Source organism: Panthera tigris, chromosome C1 (assembly GCF_018350195.1).
Source record: "Panthera tigris isolate Pti1 chromosome C1, P.tigris_Pti1_mat1.1, whole genome shotgun sequence".
Taxonomy (NCBI): Eukaryota; Metazoa; Chordata; class Mammalia; order Carnivora; family Felidae; genus Panthera; species Panthera tigris.
In genome coordinates this window covers 93,179,880-93,207,340 of record NC_056667.1, presented here as the reverse complement: position 1 = coordinate 93,207,340, position 27,461 = coordinate 93,179,880, and the positions used below count along the sequence as shown (strand labels likewise).

Genomic DNA, 27,461 nt, shown 5'->3' with positions numbered 1-27,461 from the left:
TGCCACTCTCTGGTGGCGCCTTTTCTTCTCGGCCCAGCCTCGCCCGGGCGCGCCCTCCGTTGGGCGGGGTGGGCGGGGCGCGGCGCGGGGCCGACCGGACTCGCTGCAGGGCCCGGGCGGCGGGGCTCAGCCTTCCTCCGCTGAGCCGAGCCGAGCCGAGCCGAGGCGCGTAACCCCCTCACCGCCAGCGCCCAGCCCAGCGCGCCGCCCCTGCGCGCGTCCGCCACCGTCCCCTCAGCCCCTTCGGCCCGGCTCCCCGCCTTCCCCGAGCCCGCAGCTCCTCCCACTGCAGCCCCTGGGACACCGAAGGGCTCGCGACCCCTGACCTCTAACCTCCGCCCGCCCCTTCTGGCCGCTCTAGTCAACTCCCCCTCCTTGTTGCGGTTTCATTGCGGCGGACTGGAGGACGGGGAATAAAGGGGGTGGAGAGACAGTGTCGAGTGGAGGAGGCTGCCCCCTCCTGTCCCAGACACCGTGTTGGGGCTTCCTGACCACCCCGCCCCCATCTTGCGCCTGTGAGGCCCAACTAGGCCCAAGATGACTGTGATCTCGATACCAGCCTCTATCACAGTCAACAAAGACCCTGCCTGCGGTGGAATGGGGGACCTGGCGGCCTTGCGCAGAATTGGCTCCTGGCCTGGGTGGAAGAAAACCAGAGTTCTGGCACTATTGTGGGTGTGGAGTGGGTGGTCCTGAAAGATCATTAGGTTAAAGCCATGGCTCCTTGTTGCCCTGAAAGCACATAGAAAGTGGCCGCAGCCTGCCGTCCTGCCGTGTGACTCCTTCCTGGTTCTGTGTTGTTTCACTCATTGCAATTTGTCTCCTCTCCCCTCTCTGACCCTGAGGTCTTTCCAGCCTGCACTGCTTTTTCATCTTGATACCTCCCACACTGCCTGCCTGGAGAACCTGTTTGCTAAGTGATTGAGAAGCTGCCATACCCAAAACATTAGGCACCAGCCCGATCTTACTGGCCTCATCCCAAGAGCAATTTCCAGATTCGTTTGTTTTTATTTGTTTTTAAGTCCAGAGCCTCTTCTACATCTTTAAGTTAATCCTCATTTTTTTACAGCTTCAGGCTGCCTCCATGTCCATCGGGATGATATAAGGAGGGTTTTAAGGCAGAAATACAAGGGGATTGACACCTGCTTCGGATACCCGTGTACCATCCAACTTCCAGATCAGGTAGTACCTGGCTACGGTGGGAAAACAAGACAAGGTCCTGGTGTGCTCCAAAGAAAGGTTAAAAGCTCAGTGAAGATGCAAGGGATTGTCAGCAAAAGTCTCATTAATGAGGGCAGAAAAACAAAGGGACCGTGGTCTTTGATGATTCGTACTAATATGCAGAGGAGGTGGGTACCATCCTGGACTGTAGCCAGAAACACACATTTGCTGGTACCTCTTTTGTGTCCAGTCCTTAATATCTGCATTTCAGAGTTTGGCTGGCTTTGGGTTTGCTGCAGCAAAGAAGAAATATCCCAAATGTGACTGGGAAGAGAAGACCTGGGACTGTCCAGAAGCTGGAGAGCCATAGCAAGGATGTTAAAGAATTGACTGATGAATAGCTTTCAAGTGCTATCTGGTTGTGTCCTAGCAGACTCCCTTGGGGTCTCCCCCACTTTGCATTTTTCAGGCTGGCTGAACTCAGTCATTCCAGAAAGAGTGAGAAATTGGTGGGAGTGGGGTGGGGGGAATGAAAAACAAATGAATATCCTAGCATCCCACAGCTGAGTCCTTTGTTTATCCAGTAAATATTTCTTGAGTACCTACTGTGTGCCAGAAGCTGTTCAGGCAATGGAAATCAATGAATAAAACAGAGCCCTACCTGCCCCTGCCCCCAACCTCATCCCAGCAAATCTCTGCCCTCTTGGGGCTTCTGCAATGTTTGTGGATGGTAATAAGCATGTGGGGAGACGGGTGGAGGGAGAAAGCTGCCAGGGAAATAAAAGGCCTGGAGGGGAGGTCAAGAAGCTGGTGTGGGGGTAGGGAAACCCAGGAAGAGCCAGGTAAGACAGAGGGCCCAGCCTGGGAGAGGCAGTGAGTAAATGTGCACTGGCGGGTAGCGTCCCTGACTCAGTGCGCTGACCAGCTCCTGAATATGGGAACTGAGCCTCAGGCCGGAGGCCCCCAAGAGCAGTCCTCACCACTTTGCTGAAGGTTTTATCCCAGAGCTCTGGGCTAACCTGTTACCTAGCCTTTCTGTAATTTTCTGGAGGATTCAGTACGTTGCAGCTGGCTTGTCTCCGTTGGTTCTGTGTGCATGAGCTCATGCTGTTTCCCTAAAGTACAGAGCCCAGGATAGGTGAGAGCCCCCTCCCCAGCCGGCCCTGTGACGGCCTACTCTGGATGGGTGGGTGCTGCCCCCTGGTGGTACTAGGAGTCCCTGCTCCTGATTGCACCTCTGGCCTGTGGGGATGAGGAGAAAAGGGGTTTAAAGGCTTGGGGTGACAACAGATTCTGGGCTTCCGGTCAATTCCAGTTTCCCATTGGGGACCCTGCATTCTCTTGCCTTTTCCCATTCCTCCAAGACCTCTATAACCGGCAGCCTGAAGCAAGATTGAAATAGCTTGGAAATTCCTTAATTCTACAAGCCTAGTTCCCTCTAGTGTCACCTTTTCTACCCCTTCCTTCCCTGGGCCCTGTGGTTTCTTCTAGCAGTCAGAAAAGAGCACCCATCTGGGTGCTAGTTCACACGAAAGTGGCAGCCACAGTGGGCTTCCCTCACCAGGAATAAAGGGTGTGGCAAAAGCATAGGAAAACAGGGCAATGTCTGCTTCCAGGGTGACACTGATGAGGGCTGGCAAGCCTTTCTATAGCCCCTCAAATAAGGCCCTTGGTTTCTGAGACCTGAGGCTGACCCCGCCAACCCAAAGCTGGGGAGCCTGACATCAAAGCCCTTTGCCCTTCCCCTTTCCCTACTGCGGCTTGGAGTAGGGCTCAGTCACCTTGGGGTGACAGGAGCCATCCAATACCCTCTCTGTCTTCTTGCTTTGGACTCCGCTTGTGTTGAAGGGTTCCAGGCCTAGGAGCAAGTCCCCCAGCTGTCAAGCAAGGATCTCTCCAATGATACTCACATGACCCCCTTTCGGCATTCCAGCTCTGGCCAGGGACTGACCCTTCCTCCCTGAGGCCCAGGTCAAGGAGCCAGCATCCTTTCCCAACCTGCTCTGCTCCCCAGCCCAATTAATTGAATTGTCTTATCAGCCATCATCTCATCACTGGGGGGAGGGTGATAGAGCCTTTCCCTCGCTATCATGGAGGGACTAGGGAAGAGAGCCAGAGGAGGCTGGAAGTCTCTTGTTTGCTTATCAGTTCATTTAACCCTGCCTCCCACCCCCACCGCAGGCAGCCTGCAGAGACTAACAGGCTCCAGATGAAATGCTGAGAGCCTTCCCAAGTGGGATCCAGGGAGAGCCAAGCATAGAGGACAGCCCTCGGGGCCCTGTGGAGGTCAGTTCTAATGGTTCTTTCGCACAGGGGCAGGAGGCAGGGTTGGGTGGCTGTGATAATCCCAGTGAAGGTGTGTTTAGGGCCCTAGGGAACTCAGAAGATGGACTTTGATGTCCCAGCTCTTAAAGTGCCAACAGGGTGCAGGCCACAAGCTCAGGCCTGGCCAAGACTCAGAGCCTCATAAATCATGGACCCAAGTCATAGGGCTGGCAGGGACCTGAGTGCTACCTCACACGTACATTCTCCTTGAGAGATTTCTGGCCTAAGGAGCAGCAATGAGCTCTGGGAGACTGAGCTGGGCCTGTGGCTGGGCCAGGGGTACAGAATGATATGGGGTCCTGCGTGGCCTCTGCCCATAGAACAGTATTCATGGGAGTCACAGTACCAGGACCAGCTCAGTAGACCCCCAGAGCTCTCTTTGCTCAAAGTTGCTGGGATAGACACTCCGCCTGTGTCCAGAGACAGAGCGCACGAGTGCACACGCGCGTGCACACACACACACACACACACACACACCCTAAATCAGGGCCCACCTGGCAGGACTCCTTGGCACTCAGCATTTCTCCATCTAGAAAAGTACAGTTTCCTCCCACCTGGGCTAAATTCCAGCAAAACTGGTTCATTCCATTAGAGTGGTTAATTAGTTCTGATGGGCCCAGCCCCCTCCAGCAGTGTCCTGGGGAAAGACGACGCAGTCGTCTGGAGAGGCAGACCAAACACTGGCTCCTCTTGGATGCTCATGAAGCCCAGGGATCCTTCCCCATTTGGGTCAGTCTTGGGAAGAACAGAGAGACCCAGAAGCCAGCCAGCTCTGCCCCAGGGAGCCACAGAGGGGATCTCCACCGAGTCTCTCTGCTCTGCAGCTGGCTCTGTGGCTGGCACGGAGTAATCGTAATAATGGTTTGTTTGTTGTTGAGTGACAGACGTCATCTTCTCCCCATTTCCTGGGTTTCCTCCCACATAAGACAGTGTTGGTGAAGAACACATCCGTGTGCCTGGAACCAGCCAGTGGGTATGACAGTGGCAGGACATTCCAAGTCACATGATGACTACCCTGCATGAGGCAGGTGCCCCCGCCTGACCCTTATTTGTATTTTCTCAGCACTTGGCACAGCCCTAGGACTCAGACGCTCAGGTCATGCTTGAGGCAGGGAATTAATGTTGGTGGGATGAGGGTGGGCAAGGGGGGAAGCTTTCCTTATAAGTACTTGCAGTACCTAGATTGGGAGTCTAGGCTTTGGCCCTGGTTTTCCCCCTGTCTGCTTGTGGGAAGTCTGGGTAGATCTCTTCCCCTCTCTGGGCTCGAGTTTCTCCAATCGTCCTATGAGGAGCTTGGGCCCCATAATCAGTAGGGTTCATGTTCTGGTTACTATCACTCTGAAGCAAATTACTCCCCAAAATTAGCGTTGTAAATACAAAGAACATCCTATTTTGCTTCGGATACTACTGGTCCGGCAGATCCGAAGGGCTCAGTGGGACCGTTCTCGCTTAGGGTCCCTCATGCAGCTGCAGTCCAATGTCCACTGGAGCCTCAGACCTGTCCAGCTCAGCTCGACTGAGTGCTCGCTGTGGTATGTTCATGTGGCTGGCAGGTGATAGTGGCTGTCAGCTGGGAATTGAGCTGAAACTGTGCATGGGACCACCTACAAACACACAGCTTCTCTAGCACTGGCAGTCTCAGGGCAGATAGGCTTCTTATACGGCAGCTGGGATCCCCCAGGACCACCATCCCTAGAATGCATCCCTAGACATGGCATGACTTTTCCTGAGCTAGCCTCACAAGCCATCTAGTGTCACTTCTGCCATACTCTGTTGGTCAAAGGAGACGTTTACTCACCCTGATTCCAGGGGAGGAGCATGGACTCCACTTGAAGCATTAAAGAACTTGGGGGCTTTTTTTTGAACCACCACATCCCTGTGGTTTGTAGAATCCTTCAACCCTGGCCCAAGCCCTTATGGTTGGCTGAGCCTCTGTGGCTTGTTGAGGCTGGTTTTTTTTTTTTTTGGGGGGGGGGGGGCGGAGCAGTGTACAGGATCTGTGATACTCCCTTCTTTGGAAACAATGCCTTCTCTCCCCTCCTTTCTTAGTTTCTTTGGGTTTTAGGCTGAATCCGTCTTTTCTGAATAGCTCTGCGAGAATGGCTCATTGCATGGGTAATGGGGCCCTCGGAATGAAAGGGGCCCCATGGATCTACTCCAGCTGCAAAAAGGAAGGGAGCTACTATTTAATGAGCACCTATTATATTTCAGTATGGAAATAGTTCTGTACTGTATTCTAGTAGGGGTTCCAGAAGCAGGTCAGTTTTTCCTCACAGCAATCTCTGCAAGGAAGAGATTTGATCATCATCCTCCTTTTACAGATTAGGAAATGAAGTTTCACAGGTTTGTGACTTGCCCAAGGTCAAACGATCGGTGACAAAGCCGTGACTCAGAAGAAGCTGTTCTCGGGGCACCTGGGTGGTTCAGCTGGTGAGGCATCCGACTCTTGGCTTCAGCTCAGGTCATGATCTCACAGTTTGTGAGTTTGAGCCCCACATCGGGCTCCTGCTGATAGTGCAGAGCCTGCTTGGGATTCTCTCTCTCTCCCTCTCTCTGCCCCTCCCCCGCTCACTCTCTATCTCTCTCTCAAAAATAAATAAATAAATAGGGGCACCTGGGTGGCTCAGTCGGTTGAGCAGCTGACTTTGGCTCAGGTCGTGATCTCGCAGCTCGTGGGTTTGAGCTCCACGTCGGGCTCTGTGCTGACAGATCAGAGCCTGGGGTCTGCTTTGGATTCTGTGTTTCCCCCTCTCTCTGCCCCTCCCCAACTTGTGCTCTGTCTCTCTCTCTCTCAGAAATAAATAAAAAACATTTTAAAAAAAGAAAAGAAAAAGAAGTCTGGCCACCCGGAGATGAACCATGCTGGAGAGGCCAGGTGTAGACACTCTTCTGGTGACAGTCCCAGCTGAACCCAGCCTTCCAGCCATTCTTACTGAGGTGTCAGCCACTCGGATGAATGTGAGTGAGACTGCCTTGGACCCTCCAGACCAGCTCCTCTGCCAATTTAACACCACCAAGTGACCTCCGTTGCCACCAGAAGGGTCCCTCAGACATGCCCTGCCTGAATTCCTTACCCCCCAAAATCATGAGATATAAGAGAGATAAAATAACTTGCTCTAGGTCTCCTAGGAACCGGTGGGGGGGGGGGGGCAGCTGACATTTGAACTTGGACTTGTAAAGTCTGCCTCCATAACTCCTTCAAACCCACTGCTTCTTAGTGGGTTTATGTGTGCCTCCTGGCAGGGAAATTGACATTTCAACCCAAAACACTACCTTCAACCAAAGGATTGAATGAATTTACAAGGAGGGACGTTTTCAGCACAGGGACTTTCTCAATTAAGAGGTACATGGCATGATACAGAGCCTGGTGACATAGGGGGTGGTTTCCCTCTGGAAAACTCAGGACAGCAGGGGTTGATTTACCTATGTTTGCGTGTCCATAGCTGGCACAGAACCTGTCACCGTGGACGCTTAATAATTGTTCACTAACAACCCACAAGGCGGAAGTGCTGGAGTTGGAGAGGAGGGTAGGGGACCAAAGATCTGGAGAGAAAGGTTTTCCTGCCATCTGGTGGCTGTTTCTGGAATGACACCTTTTACTTCTAAAGAGAAGGAAATGGAGGGTGGCTGGGGGCCTGGGCTGCGTGTGCAGATCAGGCAGCAGCATTTCAGACTGGAGTGGGGTGCGGTAGGGGGGCCTTTACCGTCCACTAAAGTTTGCAAAAGATCAGAATTTAGAGCGTGCTGTTCACATGAGATTAGACGTGTGGAGCACTCGGACCCCAATAAGGCCTCCTAGAAGCGTGTGTGTTCAACACCCAGGGCAACGCTTAGGCAAAGAAACACGCATCCCTCCTCAGCCTTCCCCCAAACTCCTCAGCCAGCCAGCACCCACAACCCACGGCAACCCTCTCTGCCCCATCCTGTCCAAGCTTCTCCCCCGGAGCTGCTGCTGGCCTCTAAGGCTTCCCCCATCCCCTCTCCCTGAGCCTGAGGCAGGTCAGAAAGGCAAGAGGGATTTGGTAAGAACAGACACTTTATTGTACACCGTGGGTGGGGGGAGTAGAAAGGAAGGAGGGGGTTGGGGGATGACGATGCCTCGGCCCCTCCCCTGGGCTGAGCGGTCTTGACCCAGGGCCTTGGCCAGTCACGGGGCACACGGACTTCATGTCTCTGCTCTCTCCCACCGTGGGAGTACTCTGGGGGGACAGGCGGGTGTAGCTGTGAGGAAGGGCAGAAGGGGAGCCCCCTGCCTATAATACTACAGGCCTGCTGAGGGCCTGGCACCACGCAGCTTGTGGCCCCCAGCCTCACCACCTATGGCAGGCTGACTCAGGAAGGCTTCTCCTGGCACTAGGAAAGACGTCCCCTCAGATTTATTGCTGGAGGGCAAAAGCCAACCCCTCGCCAGTATGCCCCACCTGTCCACCCCCATCTGGAGCCCAGGCTTCGCATCGCCTCAGCGGAGTAGGGCTCCCCGAGGAAGAAGCTGGTGACCGGGGCTGGAGGACAGGCAGGAGCAGGGACCGGGGGACGCTTTCAGGCACCCCCCCCACCCCGCCCTGCCTGCCCTGAGTCCGCTGTCTCCTGTGGGCACTGCGTGGACAGCACCAAAGCCGGTAAGGGACGTGGACCCGACACAGGGATGTGGGGGCCTGCCCCTCCCGCTCCTCCAGGGAATCTGGGGCTGGATCTCACCTTGTCAGATGCCTCACCTCTTCTGGTCTCGACCAACCGCTCCCAGCCCCACTGAGGAGTGAGGAGTGTGTGTCAAAAGCGCAGGGAAAGGGAAGCTGTTCCTTTCTGAGCCCTCTCAGGACTGTCTCAAGGATGAACATGGGACAGAGGCGCTGGGAGAGGCTCTCCTGGGGTCTCCCCATCTTAAGAAACCCAGCACTTTTCCTCAGGATGCAAAGCTTGTGACTCCAGAGGGAACAGCAAGAAGTTGGCTAGAAAATAAATTTGGGGGCTGTCCCCCCCACCCCAAAGCCCCTCCTTCCCTGTTTCTGGCAAGCCCAGGGGTAGGAAGGTAATGGGCCACCAGCAAGAAACACCTGCCTTTCCCCACAGCACCCTGCCCCGAGGCCTTGCCTGACAGAGCTGAGGGGGGAGGCAGGGAGAGGGCCAGTGTGGTCTGCAGGGACGTGGTGAACACGGGCCGGCACGAATCACCTACACGCACCCACACCCAGGTAGGTGCACGCACCACACACACACACACGCACGCACGCACACGCACGCACCAAGCTCCAGGCCTTATGTCTAACACAGCAGAGCCACAGCCGGGACGGGGCCCGGCCTGCAGCCAAAGGCTACAAGCACTACCCGGGCCCGTAAGAACCAAGCAGACGGCCCCACTCAACCGCCCTGGTGCAGGCTGGCAGGCTGGGGTCTGGCCCAGCCACACGCTACAAAATTAAAAATATATCAAATATACAATGAAAATAGATCTGTACAGCACTGAGGATGAAAATAGTCCACCAGCCACAGTATAATATTGGGTTTGTCATTTAACAGCATTTACACCCACATGTACAGATTGAATATACAATAGAAATAGAATATATAGAAGAGTATATATAGTAGAGTGTCTCTCCTGGGGCCTTGCTTTTCCTGTTGCTAAGTCTGCTGGGATTAGGCATGGGGCCAGGTAGGAGGTGTTGGTGAGGTGCCTGAGGCGGGATGCTATGCCCCAAAAGCTCATGTCTTCGGGGACATGTGGGTCTCCTTCCCCTCCTCACACTGAGAAAGGACAGGTGTGGCCAGAGGGCTGGAAATGGGAGCAGATGCGGGGGGAGGGGCCCCCTGTCGAGTTGGTGGGGGGGACCACGGGGCTAGGGGATGAAGGAGGGAACCCTGGGCGTGGCCTGTCCCTCCCAGCGCTGAGAACACGGGAGTGACTCGGGACGTTGCGTGAAGGTGCCCGGGCCTAGCACTGTGGCCCGCTGCTACCCCGTGTACCTCAGCTCTCACAATTGGAGTTCCGCCATCCCCGCCAGGCTGCCTGCCTTCCATCCATCCACGCCCGTGCATCCACGCGACCATCCTTCCACGAGCCCATCCAGCGCTCTGCAGACATTATTCTCCAGCCGGACTCCAGTCCTCCCAGCCTGCACTCCGAGGGCAGCCCTCTTCTGGGGGAGGCCTCAGGTAGGGGTGGGTGGGGATGCGGCGGGGGCTGGGCCCCAGGACAGAGACCCGGCCCTTCTCCTGGGCAACCCCGGTGCCCACAGCACTGCCCGTGCCCTCCCTGTCACGGGCCGTGCGGCTTGGGGAAGGTTCCCGAGATATTCACACATGACATGCACACGGCGCTGGCTGTGCTCGAACAAGGAGAGTGAGTGGCAGCCCAAAGGGGCAGTGAAGTTATCTGTCTTTCCCTAGGGATGAGGTTTGCTGGGTACGAGCCCCTGAACTCCAGGGACCCTCATTCCAGGGGAGAAGCTGCCGCTAGTGAGAAAGTTGGGCCCCCGGGTGAGAGAGGGAGTGTGCTTCGCAATTGTGCTCTAAACCATCTGAATTGTGCTGCAGGCCAAGGGCCCCCGTGCCCAGCCCCCCTTCCACTGCAGAGGCTTGCACTCAAGCCAGAGAGCGCTATCTGCCTCCCAAAACAGAACCTGGGGACTTCCACAAGATTCTGTCCCAAGTCTGAGCCCTGAGTCCTGACACAATCGTCCCGTCCCCAACCTTGAATTCATCAGCCTCTGGGCTGCCCCACACCCTGTCCTACCCGACGCCGAGTCTCTCACCACCACCTGGCGGCACGGAGGGATGCCCAGGACCTAAGAACGACAGGTGCCAGGTTACAGGGAGCGGGTAGGGAGAGTGACCCCTACAGTGGCCACTTGCAGTCTCCACTGTGCTGGGAATCCGGACTTCTGGATTGTTCTCGTTAATCAGCTGCGATTTGGTGAGCGGGTCTCAGGAGGTGAGATGGGCTGGGAGCCTGCACTGGGGACAGAGTTTCTCCTGGCCCCTGCTCAGGTCTAGGGAGGAGCTGGCCGGGACTGGGGTGGGGGATGAGGGAGGGCACCCCCCACTCTCCGTGGGCAGAGGGCCTGGCCTAGGAAGCGAGGCCAGGCCGGGACGAGCAGGCTGGATGGGTGTGGGGGGAGAGGTGGGCAGGGCAGGGTGGGGCGGTGGTCACAGCTCCGACTCGGGGGTGCTGGCCAGGAGGTAGCTGCTCCCATAGCGTCCATTGGGGTTGCCGCTGGTCTCCAGGGGCGACGTGCTGCCGGGCCCCAGGTAGGAGCGGTGAGTGGGCATGGGGGAGGGTGCCTCGCTGGGCACCTTGCTGAGGATGAAGCGGGTCTCATCATTCTCCTCCAGGTTGGAGATGTCCTTCATCATGCGGCCCTTCTTGTAGGACACGGAGAGGGTGTTGGAGCCATCAGAGAGCAGGTGGAAGTGCCGGAGGATGAACACCACGGGGATGGGCAAGGTCGCCACGACGATGAGGGTGATCAGGAGTGCCATGGCCCAGTTAGGGAAGTACAGGTAGCGCTCCGCAGCCTAGGGGTGGACGGGGGCGAGGGCTGCTGTCCGACGCTGTGACCACCTCACCCTCCCGGGACCTCCAGGCCTGACTCCTCCTGCCCTCTCCCATCCCCACGCGCCATCCTGGCCAGGCGCCAGCAGAGATGGAGGGCATCGGGGTGGCTACTCGAGTTAGCTGGTCGCCTTGGTTAAGGGCCCTGGGTCTCCCCTGGGTCTCAGTTTCTACATCTGGAAAATGGATGGGTAATTCTGCTCTACAGACATGGACAGAGAACACGGGTTAGGAAGACAGGACAGGTGCACCAAACTTTCTGACCCTCAGTCTCCCCCTTTGTGCTCTAGGGGTAATGCCACCTCTCTCTCTGGGCCATTGTAAAGATTATAGATCAGGTGTGCAAAGGCCCTGGAGGGGCCTGGCACACAGCAGCTCCCCTAGAAGGGTTTATCTCTATTGCCTGGGGAGATGCCAGTGACCCTGGGGTTTCAGGTCCCCCCTCACCTCCTCCTTGATCCAGGCGCTGTACCCGGGGGGCGTGACCCCCAGCTGGATGATGCTCGCCGTGGTGAGCACAGCCATACACAGTGGAGATACGAACTTCCACATGTAGAAATAGAAGCGATAGGGCCGGAAGCCCAGCATCTCTGTCAGCTCCTGCATGAACCTGCCAGGTGCACAGAGAGCCCAGCTTCGACACCCCCACCGCGCCTGCGTATCCCCCCACAACTGCCTCCTCCAGGAAGCCTTCACTGACCAGTCCCTCCCTCCCAGGCTCTTCCATTCTTCACATTCAACGCTCCCAGTTTATTATTCGGTGGCCCAGCTGGCCTCTGCGCAGGCTCTGGTGCCCTCTGCTAACCTCCCCTGAATACCTAACAGCTCACCCCATCCAGGGATTTGCTGCTGTTCACGGGACATGCCTGGGCAGCTGGACAGGCGCCGCAGGACTTCTGTGTGCGCCTTGGACCCCACCCCACTCACACTGGTCTGGCTCCACACGCCCCCTGCTGGAAGAGAGGTGAAGGGCGCTTCTCTAGCGTCCAGGGGCCCTGACTTGGGGGGTTCTAACGCCTGGGTCTATGGGTAGAATTACAATAGCCGGCAGGCTGTGTACATGAATGTCATGAAAAAAACATCATTTCTACTTCAATAACATCTAAGTGCAATCTTGCATTTCTTACTGTCGTAAATGCAAGCCACCACAGTGGTATTGGCAGTACCTGAGACTTTGTCACCAATTCATTACATCACAGACACCTTCCCATCACGTTACAATCGAAGCCGCCTACAAACGCCATTTATGTCCACCGCTATCTCACAATGATTGCCATAGCTAGGTCGTGTAACTTCATGCAGTAAAAATAAGGTACCTGTGCGTCACTGTATCCGATTTTCAACAGCACTTTCCTAGTTTTCATCTTCATTTATTTCCTGTATCTTACATATTTTATCTTATCCACTTGAGAATAATATTCTGGGGCTTCACCTGACTGCAGAAGCTTCTTCTGCAGGAGCAGCCTCTTCCAGCCCCGGCTCCCAGGGCTGTTCCTGTCTTACCCCGCGTCCCTGCCTGCGCTCTTGTAGGAAGAAGATGGCTGTAGCAGGGCCGTGACAGAGCCTGATTCCAAGACCAGGTCCAGACATGAGCGGAGGCTCTGGCCTTGTGGACAGAGTGGGAGGGGCCCGGTCCTGGGGCTCCCCAGGCCCACAGATTTGTTAAATGAGGAATGAGGCCGGGGGGCTGACGGTGGATGTGGCTCTGCTGTGGGCTCGGGCCACGAGCCCCACTGCTTCCTTACTGCTGAATTCCCTTACCTCACCCCCCAGACAGGTCCCCAACCGCACCTCATCTCGCACCCCCAGATTGCTCACCCCAACACTGAGTCGGGCTGCTGAAGTCCTACAGTTCTCTCTGAGTGGGGGGGGGGGGCTCTTGTACAGCCGCTAAGTGCTTAACAAGCTTAACAGAAGTCTGAAGAGCTGGTACTCAGGTAAGGGGCTACAGTAATTTAAGGCAGCTTAGAGTGATGCCAGGACCTGAACCCAGGAGACTCACACCCTCAGCCTGTCTCTGCCTCTTACCAGCCAAGTGGCCTTGGGGAGTCACGTCCTCCCTCTGAGTCCCAGATCTCTAAGGGCACTTTGAGCACTGACATTCTGACTCTGTGATCTCCTAGCCCACTCAGAAGCAGCCCTGGGGACACGGCACTCTCCAGGAGGTCATAATAGGACAGACCCCTCCTCCTGTCCCACGCCTTCTCCATGTCTCCCCCCCCCCCCTTACTTCTTGGTTCCATAGATCCAGGCCACAGCAATGTTCTCAAGGATGACGATGACGGTGAGCGGCAGGGTGGCAGAGTAGTCGTCAAACATGGTGACAAAGTAGTTTCCGGAGCGCTGGACGAACAATAGCCCCACGAAGAATGCAAAGACACAGCAGCCCACTACAGAGAGCCGGGAGGCCGGTGTGGGGGCACAGGTGCAGGGTGGGCGGGGCCCAGGGGTCTTGGGGGGCACCCAGGCCCCTCCCTTCCCACCCCTCCTCCCTGAAGGCCTTCAAGGGAGGGTTCTAGATGCTGAGCTTCTGAGCTCCCACTCTACCAGGAGAGGAGCGGCCCAGGGCTGGGAGTAGCAGAGACGGAGCAGGGCGCAAGGCCAACGTGGAGGGAGGGCACCCCCCCAGGGGGGTTCAGCAGGCCCTCAGAGAGAGGGCCACGTGACCCAAGAAAGAGCCCATCCCCCAGCTCAGGTTTGGCACAGATTCCCCAACAGCCCTCTCCTGGCTCTTGAGTGCTCTCCTCTGGGTGGTAAGCCAGGCTCCAACTGCATCCCGGGGGGCAGCAGGGAGCCTTCTCAGTATGGAGTCTTTATAAAGTCAGAGAGGCACAATGGTCGCCCCTGAGGGCAGCCCACAGGGCCGGGGCCGGGGCGCTGCCGGGAAGAGTTACCTGTGAACATCTCCTTGGGCACCTTGAAGGTGTCGATGATGGGCGTGGTGATGCCGGCCATGGTCCCAATCATGCTGCCCAGACCCAGGTTGATGAGCATCAGGAAGAACATGACAGACCAGAACGGGGAGGCCGGGAAGTGCGTCATGGCCTCAGTGAAGGCGATGAAGGCCAGCCCTGTGCCCTGCACGGACTGAGGACGGGGTGGAGGGCGAGGGCTCAGCGAAGCCCACACCACTCCTGGGAGCCCCTTGCTTCCTCATCTCTGCCCCTGCAGCTTTAAGAATAACGATTCCCTCCTTCACAGAAATCCCTGCCCCACCTAAATCTCATCTTTGGCCAGCGGGTCTCAAACTTGAGTGAGCATCAGCATCCCCCCCTCCCCCAGGGAGCAAGGTACCGTTTCAAGAAGTTCACCTGTGGGATCTGGGAGCTATGAGCTGTCTAGGGATCCCAGGTGATCTAGATGAAGATGCTCATATTTAGCCCAGCCTGAGACCCTCCTCCTCTAAGAAGTCTTCCCTGATGGCTCCAGCCACAACTTTGGGAGCATCCCGTTCTGAGCTCCAGACTTTAAGGTAGTGGGCCCAGCCTCCAGTGCCTAATGGAACTACACGGGAGCCTTTAAAACACCAATGCCTGAGTACTCCCCCCCCCCCCCGGAAATGATCATTTGATTGGTCTGGCGCTAAAAGCTGGGGTATGTGGGTTTTATTAAGTCCCCGGGGGACTCCAATGGGTAGCCAAGGTGGAGAGCCACTGCACCCATGCCTGGGCCCCTGCTCACGGGGCAAGTGACCACACACCGCCCACGGAAATCACTTCTACGCTGTCCCGTAGGGACCCGTGATTGTGGGGAAACACCTCCCCCAACTGCGTGAGTGTGTAATTCTTGTCACTTGGATGTTATCGACGACGGATCATATAAGGAAGAAAAACTGGCTCCAATCCTAGTTTTATTCAGAGGACTGGGCCATGCCCAGGAAAATGGGGCAGGATCTCACGGAAGGGAGGCGCCCTTTGTGCTGCCAGTCACCTGGGGGCAGAAACCAGACTGGATCGTTTGCTCTCGATCACATGGGAAGAGGCAGAGGGTACAGGACACGGCTCCCTTAGCGTTAGTATAGTGCCAGCAGCATGCAGAGGACTTCACATCGAGCTCAGGCATCAGGACAGGGAAAGCTCATCTTCCCTAGCTTCATAAAGAGGGCAGAGTTGGCCTGGGCTGAAGGGAGCTGGCTCTGCCCCATGGAAATCTTGGCACCAGCTGGGTCCCAAGACCCTGTGGGCATGTCTCTATCCTGTTACCCCTACTAACAGAACAGTCCCTTTGAAAGTTTCCAGCTGTGCAAGTGGGAATAGAAGCAAGGTGACCAAACTTGGGCCTGAGCATTAAGGAGGGAGCGGTAGTCACCTGCTCTGTCCCAGGGACTAAGGGTCATTGCGGCAGTGGGAGCTGCAGTGAGTGGGGACAGCCGGGGGAGGGAACCGAAGCATCAAGGGGTGACTCAGAGCATGGGGACTCGAACCCTGGCTCCCCTTACTAGCTGTGAGACCTTGAGCAAGCTCCCAATTTACAGGCTACATAGCCGCAAAATAGGGGGCCGTATTAATACTCAACTCACAGCACTGTCGTGAGGGCCAGAGGGGACAGACAGCAGAGCGCACTCAGTAATGGAAGTGCTTCTTTTCTGTGAGCCGTGTACAAAGCCTTGTTGCAAGTGCATTATGTATGACCGTGACCCACGTGCGGGAAGCCTGTGCAACACATCTGAAAGTCATTCCGCAGGATTCCTGTGATCTCTGGAACGTGTGTGTGTGCCTCGTGCCAAAGGTTTGGCTGAAACATTTCCTCTCTCCCTCCCTGGACGCATCATGGGTCCTGGTTTATCAAGCAAGCAAATGAGTCCCTGGCGGCCTTCTGAGGCCTGCATCCAGGCTCCAGCCACCCCTGGCCTGTCTCTGGGTCCCACACTCCCACGTATGCCTTCCTGCCCACCCCAGGAAGGGCAGCCTGCCTCACACCTTGTCCAGCTCGTCCTCCAGGAGGCAGGGGTCGAGACCCAGAGCTGAGAAGTGGTCCTCCTTCACGGCCATGATGACTTTGTACATCTCCGTGTAGTCCTTGGCAGTCAGGTGCGAGAAGTTGACGTGTGGAGGGATGAGGTCCCGGCTCAGGACATTGGTGTGGAGGTACCCCAGGATTTTCTCGGCATTCCTGCAGCACAAAAAGGGGAGGGCCAGGTAAAGAGGCAGGAGTGGGCACGGTCCCTGAGGCCCCTCCCAGACACCCAGGAAGGAGCCCACATGGGCCATCGACAGAGACATCTCTGAACCCGTCCCTGGGATCCGGGGCCGGGGCCGGAGAGAGCTCCTCTGATGTCCAGCCATCAGCCCGGGGCAGATGGGGACTCTGCCTCCATAGCCCGCCTGCCCCGCCTGGGTAAGGTGGACAGGGAGAAGAAGGGACAGCAGCCAAGATGCCACCTACTCGACCACACACTTCTCGTTCATGATGTTGGCCTTGAAGCCCAGCACAGCAAACACCACGAGGGTGGCCAGCACCGAGGTGAAGAAGTTAATGAAGGACACCAGTGCAGCATCGAAGTGACAGTTGTTATCTTGCTTGTTGTAGCTGGAGAAGGCGATGACACCCCCGAAGCCTAGCCCCAGGGCGAAGAAGACCTGTGTGGCTGCCTCCCGCCACACCTGGGGGTCCAGCATCTTGTCCAGCTGTCGGGGGAGGACGAGAGACACACAGATGATGGTTTTATTCACGCACAGTGGCGCTCCCACCTCGGCCCCTTCCTTACCCTCACTGGAGTTCAGAGGCCGCATGGCATGGTGGGAAAGCTGTGGTTGGGTGACCTTGGGTTTTCCCCTGACCCCTCTGAACTTGAGACCCCCACGTGTATAACACAGATAACAAGAGCATTAACTTCAGAGGATTGTTGTGAGGCTTAAGTGAGATAAAATAAATGCTGTGTGCTTACTCAGTAACTTCTCAGTTCATTTGAACTGCCACCTTTGCTTACCATGGGGCTATTATACTGAGGAATATCTTCAGGGCCATTAGGTATGATGTGTGGTGCACAGCTCGAGGGAGGGCCATTCATTTGGACTATAGTGTGAATGGTGCCTCTTAGAGTTGTGCAGTGTACAACCTGCACAACAGCACTAGAGAACTGAGAACACGAGTGTTTCCCCGATACCTTCTCCACTTCAAACCATGAAAAAGGACACCAGCTCCTCCCTCCTGCCCACCTGATCTTCTTTTCCCAGGAAAAAAATAAGGGCCCCATGTTCATTCTCGCACTTCTACACGTTCTGGGTCACAGAAAGACCCTTCCCCCCTCCCACCCAACCAACTTGAAGCACAGAACCCAGACACTTCCTAGAGAGGGGAAACCCCCTTCCTAACCTTCCACCTGCCTTCAGACCTGATGGAACCCTGCACCACAACAGCCTGTAGAGGGTATGGGGCAATTCCCTAAGTGCTTTTCGTAGCCATTTTCCTTTTACTGTTTGCCCCTCAAGACAGGGACCGTGGCTTGGACCCAGCACGGGGCTGTAGAGTTAGATGGACCCAGGCCTAAACCTGACGCCCATCCTTAAATAGCTTAGAAGGGTTAGAAAAATGACAGTGCCTGTTTTATGAGCCTCAGTTTTCTCATCTGAACAATGGGAGCAATAATAGAGTATCCCTCCCACGGCAGTTGTGAGGATCAGATGTGCAGCAACAAGTAATGCCTGGCACATAAATAGCAAGTTAATCCTGACAAAGTGCCTCTGACTTGGTCAGGACAGGTTTTTGGGTTTTTTTTGGTTTTTTTTTGTTTTGGTTTTTTTTTTTGGTGGAGGGAAGGAATTACTGTTCAAATTTTGAAAGAGTGAACAGACACCCCAAGGTGAAAATTACTCGCTCGGAGTTACTCGAGTACAGATGCTCTGATGCTGGCCCCTGACACCCTCCTAGCACCCCCCCAGACCATATCCTCCTGCGCCTGTGCTGCTGAGGTCAACCCAAGTGACCGAGGAGGCAAGGAGGTTCTAGAGAGTTTGCTATCCCTGCAGGCACAAGCCCGAACTGGTCCTGTCCTGACCGCCCCTCGCTGTGTGCCTGTGGCCAAGTTCACTCCCCGTGTGCGTACTGAGGCCTTGGACTTGAGGCTCCACCCAGTGCTATCTTACAGCCCTAACGCCCAGGATGGAGGCCCATCTGACTGCCACCTCAGCAGCTCCCTAGGCACAGTTGAGCGCCTGGAGTCACCCCACTGGCTGAGAAGATGCTGGCAAGCTTGGAGGGCTGGGAGAGGCACCCCCAGGCTCACCCCAGCCTCGCCCCAGGCTGGGGAGGAAGAGGAGGACGACGGTGGTAGAGTCTTCAGGGTCAGTGCACAAAGGGAGGCCTGGCCGGCGAGTATGTGTGTTCTGGGGGCGATTAAGTTCCCCTCACCTTGCACAAAATAAAGTCATCTTTGGTCCACCAAGAAAACCCAGAACCCAGGCTTTAAGGAGCTAACAGTACCCTACTTCCATGAGAAGGGGACACCTTCCCCATCCCCTCCCTGTCTCTGCACACTCAATAGTAACGTGTTGTGGCCTCCCTGTGAATATGACACGCAGCCACTCATCCATCAAACACGGGACACCTACTGGGGGTCAGGCCGGGGGCTAAGTGTGGGGACCCACAGAGAGTAAGAGCAGGCAAGGTCCCAGCTCCTGTGAAGCTGATATTCTAATTGTCAAATGACCCCACAAACAGATGTTAAGTTGCAAAGGTGACAAGGGCTGTGAAGGCCAGGACCCAATACTTGGTCGGGGGGAGGCGGGGGGTTGAGCCAGTCAGGAGGCCAGGGACAGCTTCCCCTGAGGAAGGGATCCTCGAACTGACATCTGAGAGGTAGAAAGCAAAGTTAAGAGGGCAAGGAAGAGCATTCGGACAGAGGGAACAGCGTCCGCTGAGGCCCCGAGGCAAGGCAGGACAGAGGAGGGCGCGTGAACAGAAAGAGGCCAGGCTGCCTGAAGCAGCAAGGATGAGGCGTGAGAGGTACAGGTGAGGCTGGGGGGCAGAGGAGTCAGATCAAAGGTCTTACCGGGCTCCCAAGAATGCACTTAATCCTGGGGGAAAAAAGTGATCAGATATGCATTTCTAACAGAAACCAGAGCCAATGAGGCAGCCCTGTTAGGAAGCACCTCTGGGGTCCAGGCAGGGTAATGATGGCCTTGCCTAGGGTCAGGGTGGAGAGATTTCAGCAGGAAAAACCAAGTCGACCTTCGCTCTGGACTGGAGGTGGGGGGATGCTGGAGAGTCAGATGCCAAGGTGACAGCCATGCTTCTGGCCTGCGTGCCTGAGGGGGTGGAGATGGACACCGAGGAGAAGGGGCAGGTCTTGACGGGGTTGGAACGGTGCCGATCGAGACGTCAGCTGTAGAAATGCTGAGTTTAATGTGTCTTTACGAGAGGCGAGAGGAGATGTCAAGTGGGCGGGCAGACAAGTGAGCCTGGAGCCCAGAGAAGAGAGGCTGAGCCAGAGATGTAACTCATGAGGTGCAGTTGTGCGGGAAGGAACTGAAGGGCTCACCGGGGTGGGGAGAAGAGGCAAGCCAGGGGCCGGGACAACATCTCCAAGTTCAATGCAGCAGAGAGGGAGGTGCAGCAGCCCAGACGGGAGGAAGCGCAAGAGAGGGCTGGCTCCGGAGGTCACAGGACACAAGCCTGGCTGGAGGGGGACCCAGGCTACCGAGAGAAATATGCTACGGTGAGCAGGTCATGGGTGGGCTCCGTCGGAGCTGTTCGGGAAGCGATGTGGCCAGAGTCACGTAGATGCCAGGAAAAGTGAGAAGCAGAGGGGAAGAAACGAAGGCAAAGCAGATAATCTACTCCTTGGAGAAGCTAGCCCTGGAACGGCAGGAGAAACGTGGCAAGTTCAGGCCATCAAGGAAGTGTGGCTTTTTTATTTGATATCTTGTTTTTGCTTTTTTAATTTTAATTTTAATTTTTGAGAGAGAGAGAGAGACAGACTGCGAGTGGGGGAGGGGCAGAGAGAGAGGGAGACACAGAACCCGAAGCAGGCTCCAGGCTCTGAGCTGTCAGCACAGAGCCCGATGTGGGGCTCGAACTCAAGAACCGTGAGATCATGACCTGAGCCGAAGTTGGACACTCAACTGACTGAGCCACCCAGGCGTCCCATGTGTTTGTCTTTAATGCAGTGACTTGATATGTAAAGGCCGATGGAGGGCAGGGGATCTAGAGGGGAGGGGGGCTGTCTTCCACAGGGAACCCTGGAGCTGCTCACAGAGGGAGCAGGACAAGAGAACAGGATAGGGCAGCTGCAGGGTGGGTTTGTATGTTCCGCGTCTGTCTCTGAGGGGGTTTCTGTCTTGGTGGCTCTGTTCACCCCGTAACGCAGAAGGCTGACTCACCTGTTAGGGGTGAAGCCGGCACGTTCAGACAGGCAGAAGAGGTTTAAATCAGTCACAGTGGAGCACAGAGAAATGGAGTAGGGTTATCCCGCATTGTCGAGGGTCCACTGTGTTTGCAATGTCGTCTTTACAAAAAGTAGGACAGGCACACGTTTCCTTACCTAAAAGCCCCAAGGCCAGACTGGTTTTGGAACTCAGGCTCTTCTTCCTAACTTTATTTTAGAAAGGTAATATGGTGCATATGCCACACAATTACATAATCCCCCAGCGGGGTCTGGGGCAGCACCCTGTAATCAAACACATTGGTATTTCTGTAGCAGAATATGAAAATTCACACCAAGTGAATCAATAATGACTATAAATAGCCTCACATCTGTTCAGGTCATTTTGCCGCCAACTGAGTTCCGGGAGAAAGAAAAAACAACTTTTGTTTTTCAGGGCTATTTGGATTTTGGCATTGTGAGTAAGGAGACAGAGGCCTGCGTGGAAATTTGAAGATTATTTTAAACAGGAGAACAAAATAATCGTTGTCCCGACGGGGCAAGGACCTTTGTACCTCCCCTCTCCTGGGTGGGTTTTTAAAAGATCCTCCCAGGAGGTTCTAGAAATGGGTGGGGGGATTACTTATGCCTGGGAGGTATGCTGGCATTCACTGATGCTCACCAATGATCATTCATGACAGTTCTACCAATCAGCTGGAAACTGGGCACTTCCCAAAATGGCCGGGCTCTGGGCGGTCTGGTGAGTTCCCACCAGGAAGAAGCACCAGATTTTGTGACAGAGGGTAGGTTGAGATGGACACCGCCCTGGCCGTCCCCCTTGCAGGCTGAAAAATCTTTGATGGTTCCCCACTGTGTGCTGAAAAATCTTTTTCCACTCTTTGCTCCTATCTCCGAATGCAGCGAACTAACTCTTCCAAAGCCCCGCAGTCTCATACCTCTGGCCTTTGCCCAGGCTGTTCCCTCTGCCTGGAATTCCGCTCCTCTTACTCACATACCGGTGAAACTCCTACTTCCTTCTTAAAGGCCAGCATAAATATCACCTCCTCCTTGAAGCTTTTCCTGATGCCTCTGGCAGAGCTAGTCACAGCCCTCGGGCTCTTGCAACTCCACTCAATACCTGCATTCCAGGTTTATATGTCTGCCTTCTGTTCAACACTCTGTGTTTCTTAGGGGTGGAGCCCATCTCCTGTCCACTGTGTAAGCGGTGTCTGACACACAGGAGAGAAGGAAAGCGTTGGGAGCGAGAGAGAGAGAGAGAGAGAGAGAGAGACGGACAAGGCTGCTTCCTCAAGGTGAACTGCGTGGGAAGGACCACACCAGGCGCAGTGAAATTGTACCCGCCTTTCTGTGCTAGGATCAGGCTTCTAGGACAAGAAGATCCTTAGGGCTTTAAACCTCTACTTTCTCAAACATGGCTATTTTAATGCTGGCTTCCTTTCCTTTTCTTCTCGCTTGCTTTTTTTCTCCCCCTCCCCCATCCCCACCCTCCTTCTTCCTTCTCTCCCTCCTCCCTCCTCCTCCTCCTCCTCCTCCTCCTCCTCCTCCTCTTCTGGTGATTCTTTCAGTTTTCATCTACATCAGTTATTACCAAAGTTTTTACAAAAGGGTCTGGACCATCTGTGAGGTCCAAACACATGTCATTGTCAGGATTTTCATCACTCTCTAAGCCTCAAAATGGGTAAATTCCTAGGCCCAGCCACTTTCAGGGCCAAGTTCCATAAATGGAGGCAGCCACACCCTAGGGAGACCACCATAATCCCAAACTGCACCATCAGAGCTGACCCTGTAACTTGGGGGACAGACTCTCCAAGGACAGGGTAGGCAAGGCTTATATGCAACGATCTGGGATGGGAACAAGAATTTTGTTTATGTTTTTAAGACTGTATCTATTTGCTGTTCTTTTCTAATTTTTAAAAATGATGGCACATTGATTGCAAAAGGTACAAAAGGTGGAGAGGAAAATATAACGAGCCCCCAGGTACCCATCACTCAGTTTCAACAATTTACCAACATATGGCCAGTCTCACCTCCTCTTGCCCCATTCCCCATCCCTAGATTATCTTGAAGAAAATTGGTGGCTCCAAATCTGATATTAATGAGGCCCCAGGAAACAGTCTGTGCCAAAGCTTGACCTTTGAGGACACACGTGCCCTGTGTGAGCAGCCCCTGGGCACCCCTCCAGCCTGCAGCTTGGAGGGGCTCTCTTGCTGATGGAGATGACCAGATGCCCAATGTTCACCTGCGGGTAAAGTGAGGCAGGCACCTTCAGGACTGTTCAGAACAACAGGAAAGCCTGGTGTTCCTTGAATTTAAAGGGGCTCTATCAGGATTCCTGGGGTGCTGGTGCATAATTCCAACAAGGCCCCGATCATGGGGTCTACAGAGGATGAACCCGCGGCCAGACCTCAGGAAGCCCGATGTCCATGCCAAACATCAGGATGTGACCGCAAAAGGAGAGGTGGGGAATGGGCTCTCCCTATGAAAAGACAAGGCTCGCGCCGTCCTTGGGGTGCCCGCCCTAAAACACGGCAAGAGCTTCCTGCCATTTCCTTGGCACGAGGGCTGAGTCACTTCCTCATGCAGAGAGCGAGGTGTTTCACGCATTTGACTCAGCGGCACAAAGATGCTTGTGGAATCCACAAGCAGCCCCTGAGCGCCTGGCCTGACCTGGTGCGTGACTGGAGCACACACACCTTTGCTCCTCAGCCCTGCCGGGCACCTGCCGGTGCAACAGCCAGCTGGGGCCGCGAGACACCAGATGGCACTGGAGCGCCGGGTTCCCAGCGCCCAAGAACAGTGTCACCTTCACGAGGGAGAGAATAATAATCGCTAAGGCTTACCATGCGCTCTCCATGCACCGGAAGCAGGTCCCCTGTGCTCTCCCGACAAGGTTGTCGGGAAGCCCCCGTGGTTTGCCCCATCTCGCAGCCGAGTAAACGGAGTGAGTTCCCACAGGGATCTTGCCCTCCGACCACTGAGTGACGAGCTGGGATCTGAACCAGACTGTCTGGCTCCGGAGCCCACCCAAGGCTGGCTTGCCCTGGTCATCCTGCCCAGAAGCCCTCCTCTGCTTGTGGAGGTCAAGGAGCTCTACCACTGATCTCTGCCCCTGGGCCTTCAGTGCCTCCCAGGACCCCACTTCTCTAAGGGTTAACATGTACCCTTGACCCTGGGCCAGTCTGGCTCACGGGTGAAGACTGCTCATGTGTCTAGACCCCAGACGCGGTGAAGCGAGAGGCAGATGCCCAAAGCTGCACGTAGCTGAGGCTGTGCCGGGCCCCTGTCCCGGAAAACCGTGTGCTCTCATCTCAACTGATGACACATGGTTTAAAACTCAAAAGGCACAAAAGGGCACTGTAAGGGCTCCTTTACCCCACCCCGTATCCAGACACTCAGTTCCTATTCTTGCATGCCCTTCCAGTGATATTTTATGTGTATATCAGTAACACACACACACACACACACCCCAACATATATATCTGCGTGTGTGTGTATTCCTGCCCCCAGTCTGACACTTCCTCGTCGTGCTGAGTTAGGAACCCACAGAGTTCTGGGGCTTCTGGCAAGCTGCCCCCCTCAGCCCCTGCCCACTCTCAGCCTCGTTCCCACAGTGTGCCTAAGGGACCACTGGGCCTGGTCCCTCGGTCCCAGGGCCCCGTTTACCTCGGCTGCTGCAAGGTTCCCACGACTCCTGGGTTGTCCTTCATCCGGACTTCGTCTCAGGATGGCTGGGTCTGTCCCCTGCTCTGACTCACGCCCTGCCCCTCCCTAACTGCCTGCACCCTGCCACCGGCCCCTGGAACTCACAGTCTGTCACCCCCACTCCCCCATCTCCACAAGCCTTCCCTGGATGCCCCCTCCCCCATGCCTTCTTGCTCCCACTCGGTGGTTCTCCAGCCTGGCCACACATCAGAATCACTGGGAGCTTTCAAGAGCTCCTACTACCTGGATACCACACCTGGGGATCCTGATTTTCAGTCTGTTGGCTGGAGTCTGATCGGTCGAGGGTGGGCCCGATCCGGAGGCCTCCCCTGCAGCCCTCTTGAGTAGAGGCTGTCCTCTTACACGCCCAGGCTGCCATCGGGCCTGGAGGCGGACAGCGGGCTGCCTGTTCCTCCAGGTCGTTGTCGCTATTCCAAGTACACTGTCTCTGTCCGCTCTACAGCTATCATATTTCTGGGTCCCTTCGCTCCTCCCTTCCACTGAGATCGTCCTTCACCCCACTCCTAGGATTGTGCCATAGCCCCTGTCATATCTAAGAGCGGTGCGCCACCTAGGACCTCAAAGTCAAGGACCCTGAACCCCAGAGCACCGTCTTCCCAGCTCACCCCTTCTGGTATCTTGACTCCAAAAATTCTTCACCCGTCCTGGGACTATCTGCCCTTCACCACCCCCATCCTGTTTGTAGCACAGCTTCCCTTCCTCATTGGCTTGGTTGATGGTCCATCATTTGGTTGCTCCCTTGCTACCCTCTTAACTCCCCTGCCGCCTCTCCCCATGGTCATCCCTTGTTATCACCTCCTGACCCTGGTGAAGTCCAACCAACCTTCCACCGACTCTGGGCCTGCCCCCAAGCCGCTAAGCATAGCTGGAGAGATCACGCAGGGCGCACCTTGGGACCTTGGATGAGTTATTTAACCTCTCTGTGCATCAGTACCTCCCCCGCCCCCTGCAAACTGGCTAAAATAACACCTGCCCTGAGGGTTATTATGAGCTTCAATGAGTGACTGTATGTCAGGTGCACGTAACGGTGCCTGGCACACGTAAGCATCATCCACTGTAAAACACATGATTGTTCTCAGTATCCCTCCAACTGTGGGAAATAGCGTGCTTTCAGAGGTGTTAAACTAGGGGGAACTGTCCAGCTTGGGACTGGAGAAGTGTTAGCCACGCCATGCTGGCTGGCTTCACTGCACACTCGTGTGCCCCCTGACCGCCAGCCTGTCCTCCATGCCGCCCACACTCCCTGTCTCCTGCACGGTCACCTCACACTCGCTCCTCCTTAGGCGTCCACCACGCTCTGCCATTCGGACTCTAAACTGAGGCCCTTGCTTCCTCCTTCACAGAAGAAAATGACACGATGGGAAGAGAGAGCTCTCACAATGAGGAGCTCCTCACCACAGCTTCTCAGCTGCCAGCCCCTGTGCCCACCGGCTGGCCCTTGCCTCCTGTTCCTCCCCGATGAGACCAACTCCTCCACGTGGGCACTGGGCGCCCCCTCCCTGCTCACTCAAGGACTCTGGTTCCCCTCCACCCGAAAGCATTAATTTCCCACTCTTAGTTTTTTGTGTTTTTTTTTTTTTTTTAAGTGTACCATTTGGGACACCTAGGGCGGCTCAGCGGGTTAAGTGTATGACTTCCACTCAGGCCATGATCTCGCGGTTCATGAGTCTTGAGTTCGAGCCCCGCATGGGCCTCTCTGCTGTCAGCACAGAGCCCACTTCGGACCCTCTGTCTCTCTCTCTCTGCCCCTCCCACACGCCCACTCTCTCTCTCTCAAAAATAAACATTTTAAAAGCATAAACTTTAATGGTATTTAGCACATCACAGAGTTGTGCCCCCATTGCCACAATTTTCGAACTTCTTCATCACCCCGAAAAGAAAGCCCATCCTCATTAACGGTCACTCCCCTTTTCCCCCCAGCCTCCTCACAAACCCAGCCCTAAGGAACCACTAATCTGCTTTCTGTCTCTACAGATTTGCCTATTCTGGCCATTTCACGTAAATGGAATGACACAACATGTGGTCTTTGGTGACCAAAGACCAAAGACCAAAGAGGTTCATGCAATGTCGTGGCACCTGTTAGTACTTCATTCCCCTTTATGGCCTAAGAAGTCACCCTCGTACAAACACACGACTCTCGATTCTTCTATTCGTCGGTTGACAGACATCTGAGCTGTTTCTACCTTTTGGCTCTTGTGAAGGATGCTGCGATGAACATTTGTGTACAAGTTTTTGTGTGAACATGTTTTTAGTTCTCTTGGAAACACGCCTGGGAGTGGAGTTGCTGGCTCATACGCTAACTCTGTCTAACCTTTGGAGATGCTGCCAGGCTGTTTGCCAAAGCGGCTGCTCCATTCCACCTTCCCACCAGCGGAGTATGATGGAGTTCTGTCATCATAGTACCGAGTTCTGAAATAACACCCTCGATCCCATGGATATCTCCAGTTTCCACCCATTTCTCACTTCTCTGCTTTTTTTTTTTTTTTAATATTAAACGCCTGGGTTTGCACCTGGGTGGCTCAGTCGGTCGAGCGTCCAACTCTTGGTTTCGGCTCAGGTCATGATCTCACAGTTTGTGAGATTGAGCCCCGCATCGGGCTCTGCGCGGACAGCGAGGACCCTGCTTGGGACTCTCTCTCCCTCTCTCTCTGCCCCTCCCCTGCCGGCTCGTGTGTGTGTGTGTGTGTGTGTGTGTGTGTGTGTGTGTGTGTGTCTGCACACGCGCACGCTCTCTTTCTCTCCAGGGGACCCACCTGATGCCAGGTGCGCTGCTCATTTCCCAGTCCTCACTGCCTGCCTGACCTCAGCAACTTTGGACATGGCAGATCATTCCCTCCTTAAAGACGTTTCTCTGCTTTGCCTCTGGGATTGATGTATCCATGTCTCCGTCCCCTCCTCCTCTTCCTCTTTGTCCTCCCACATTGGCTACCCTTCCCCCAACCTCTAAATGCTGGGCCCTGGTGCTCACTGCTCAGTCCTCTTCTCAGTGTTCACTCTCCAGGTGACCATCACTAGTCCACTGCTTTAAAGTCTCTGATTCCCAAGTTTATATCTCCACTTGGCCTGCAGACTCAGCTGTCTGACTGCTTACCCAGTATCTCCGCTTGGTATCTACTAGACATTTTAGACCTGCTGTGTCCAAAACAGTAGTCTTGATGTTCCCCACCAAGTCTGCTCTCCTCACCGTCTGCCCTCATCTCCATGAATTCAACTCTGTGCTTCTAGTCGCTCAGGCAAAAGACCGTGGAGTCATCCCCAAATTGACCACTGTCCCTCTCTCAGCACTCACATCCAATTCCACAACAAATCGTGTGACCCTACTTCCCGAATATGTCCTGAATCTGACCACTTCTCATCACTCCTATTGCCATCACCTGGGCT

The 27,461-nt window shown here is 55.2% G+C and overlaps 1 protein-coding gene across 1 annotated transcript in view; it reads right to left on the bottom strand.

The window, feature by feature from the left end:
- Positions 1-7,504: 7,504 nt before the first annotated feature.
- Positions 7,505-27,461, bottom strand: part of SLC6A17 (solute carrier family 6 member 17) — a 128,437-nt gene continuing 108,480 nt past the window's right edge. The window contains exons 8-13 of the mRNA XM_042998153.1: positions 16,421-16,662; positions 15,955-16,147; positions 13,930-14,122; positions 13,266-13,425; positions 11,483-11,645; positions 7,505-10,998 (exon numbers count right to left, since the gene is read on the bottom strand). Coding sequence (XP_042854087.1) covers positions 10,630-10,998; positions 11,483-11,645; positions 13,266-13,425; positions 13,930-14,122; positions 15,955-16,147; positions 16,421-16,662 — 1,320 coding nt within the window. The 3' untranslated portion in view covers positions 7,505-10,629. The remainder of the gene's footprint in view (positions 10,999-11,482; positions 11,646-13,265; positions 13,426-13,929; positions 14,123-15,954; positions 16,148-16,420; positions 16,663-27,461) is intronic.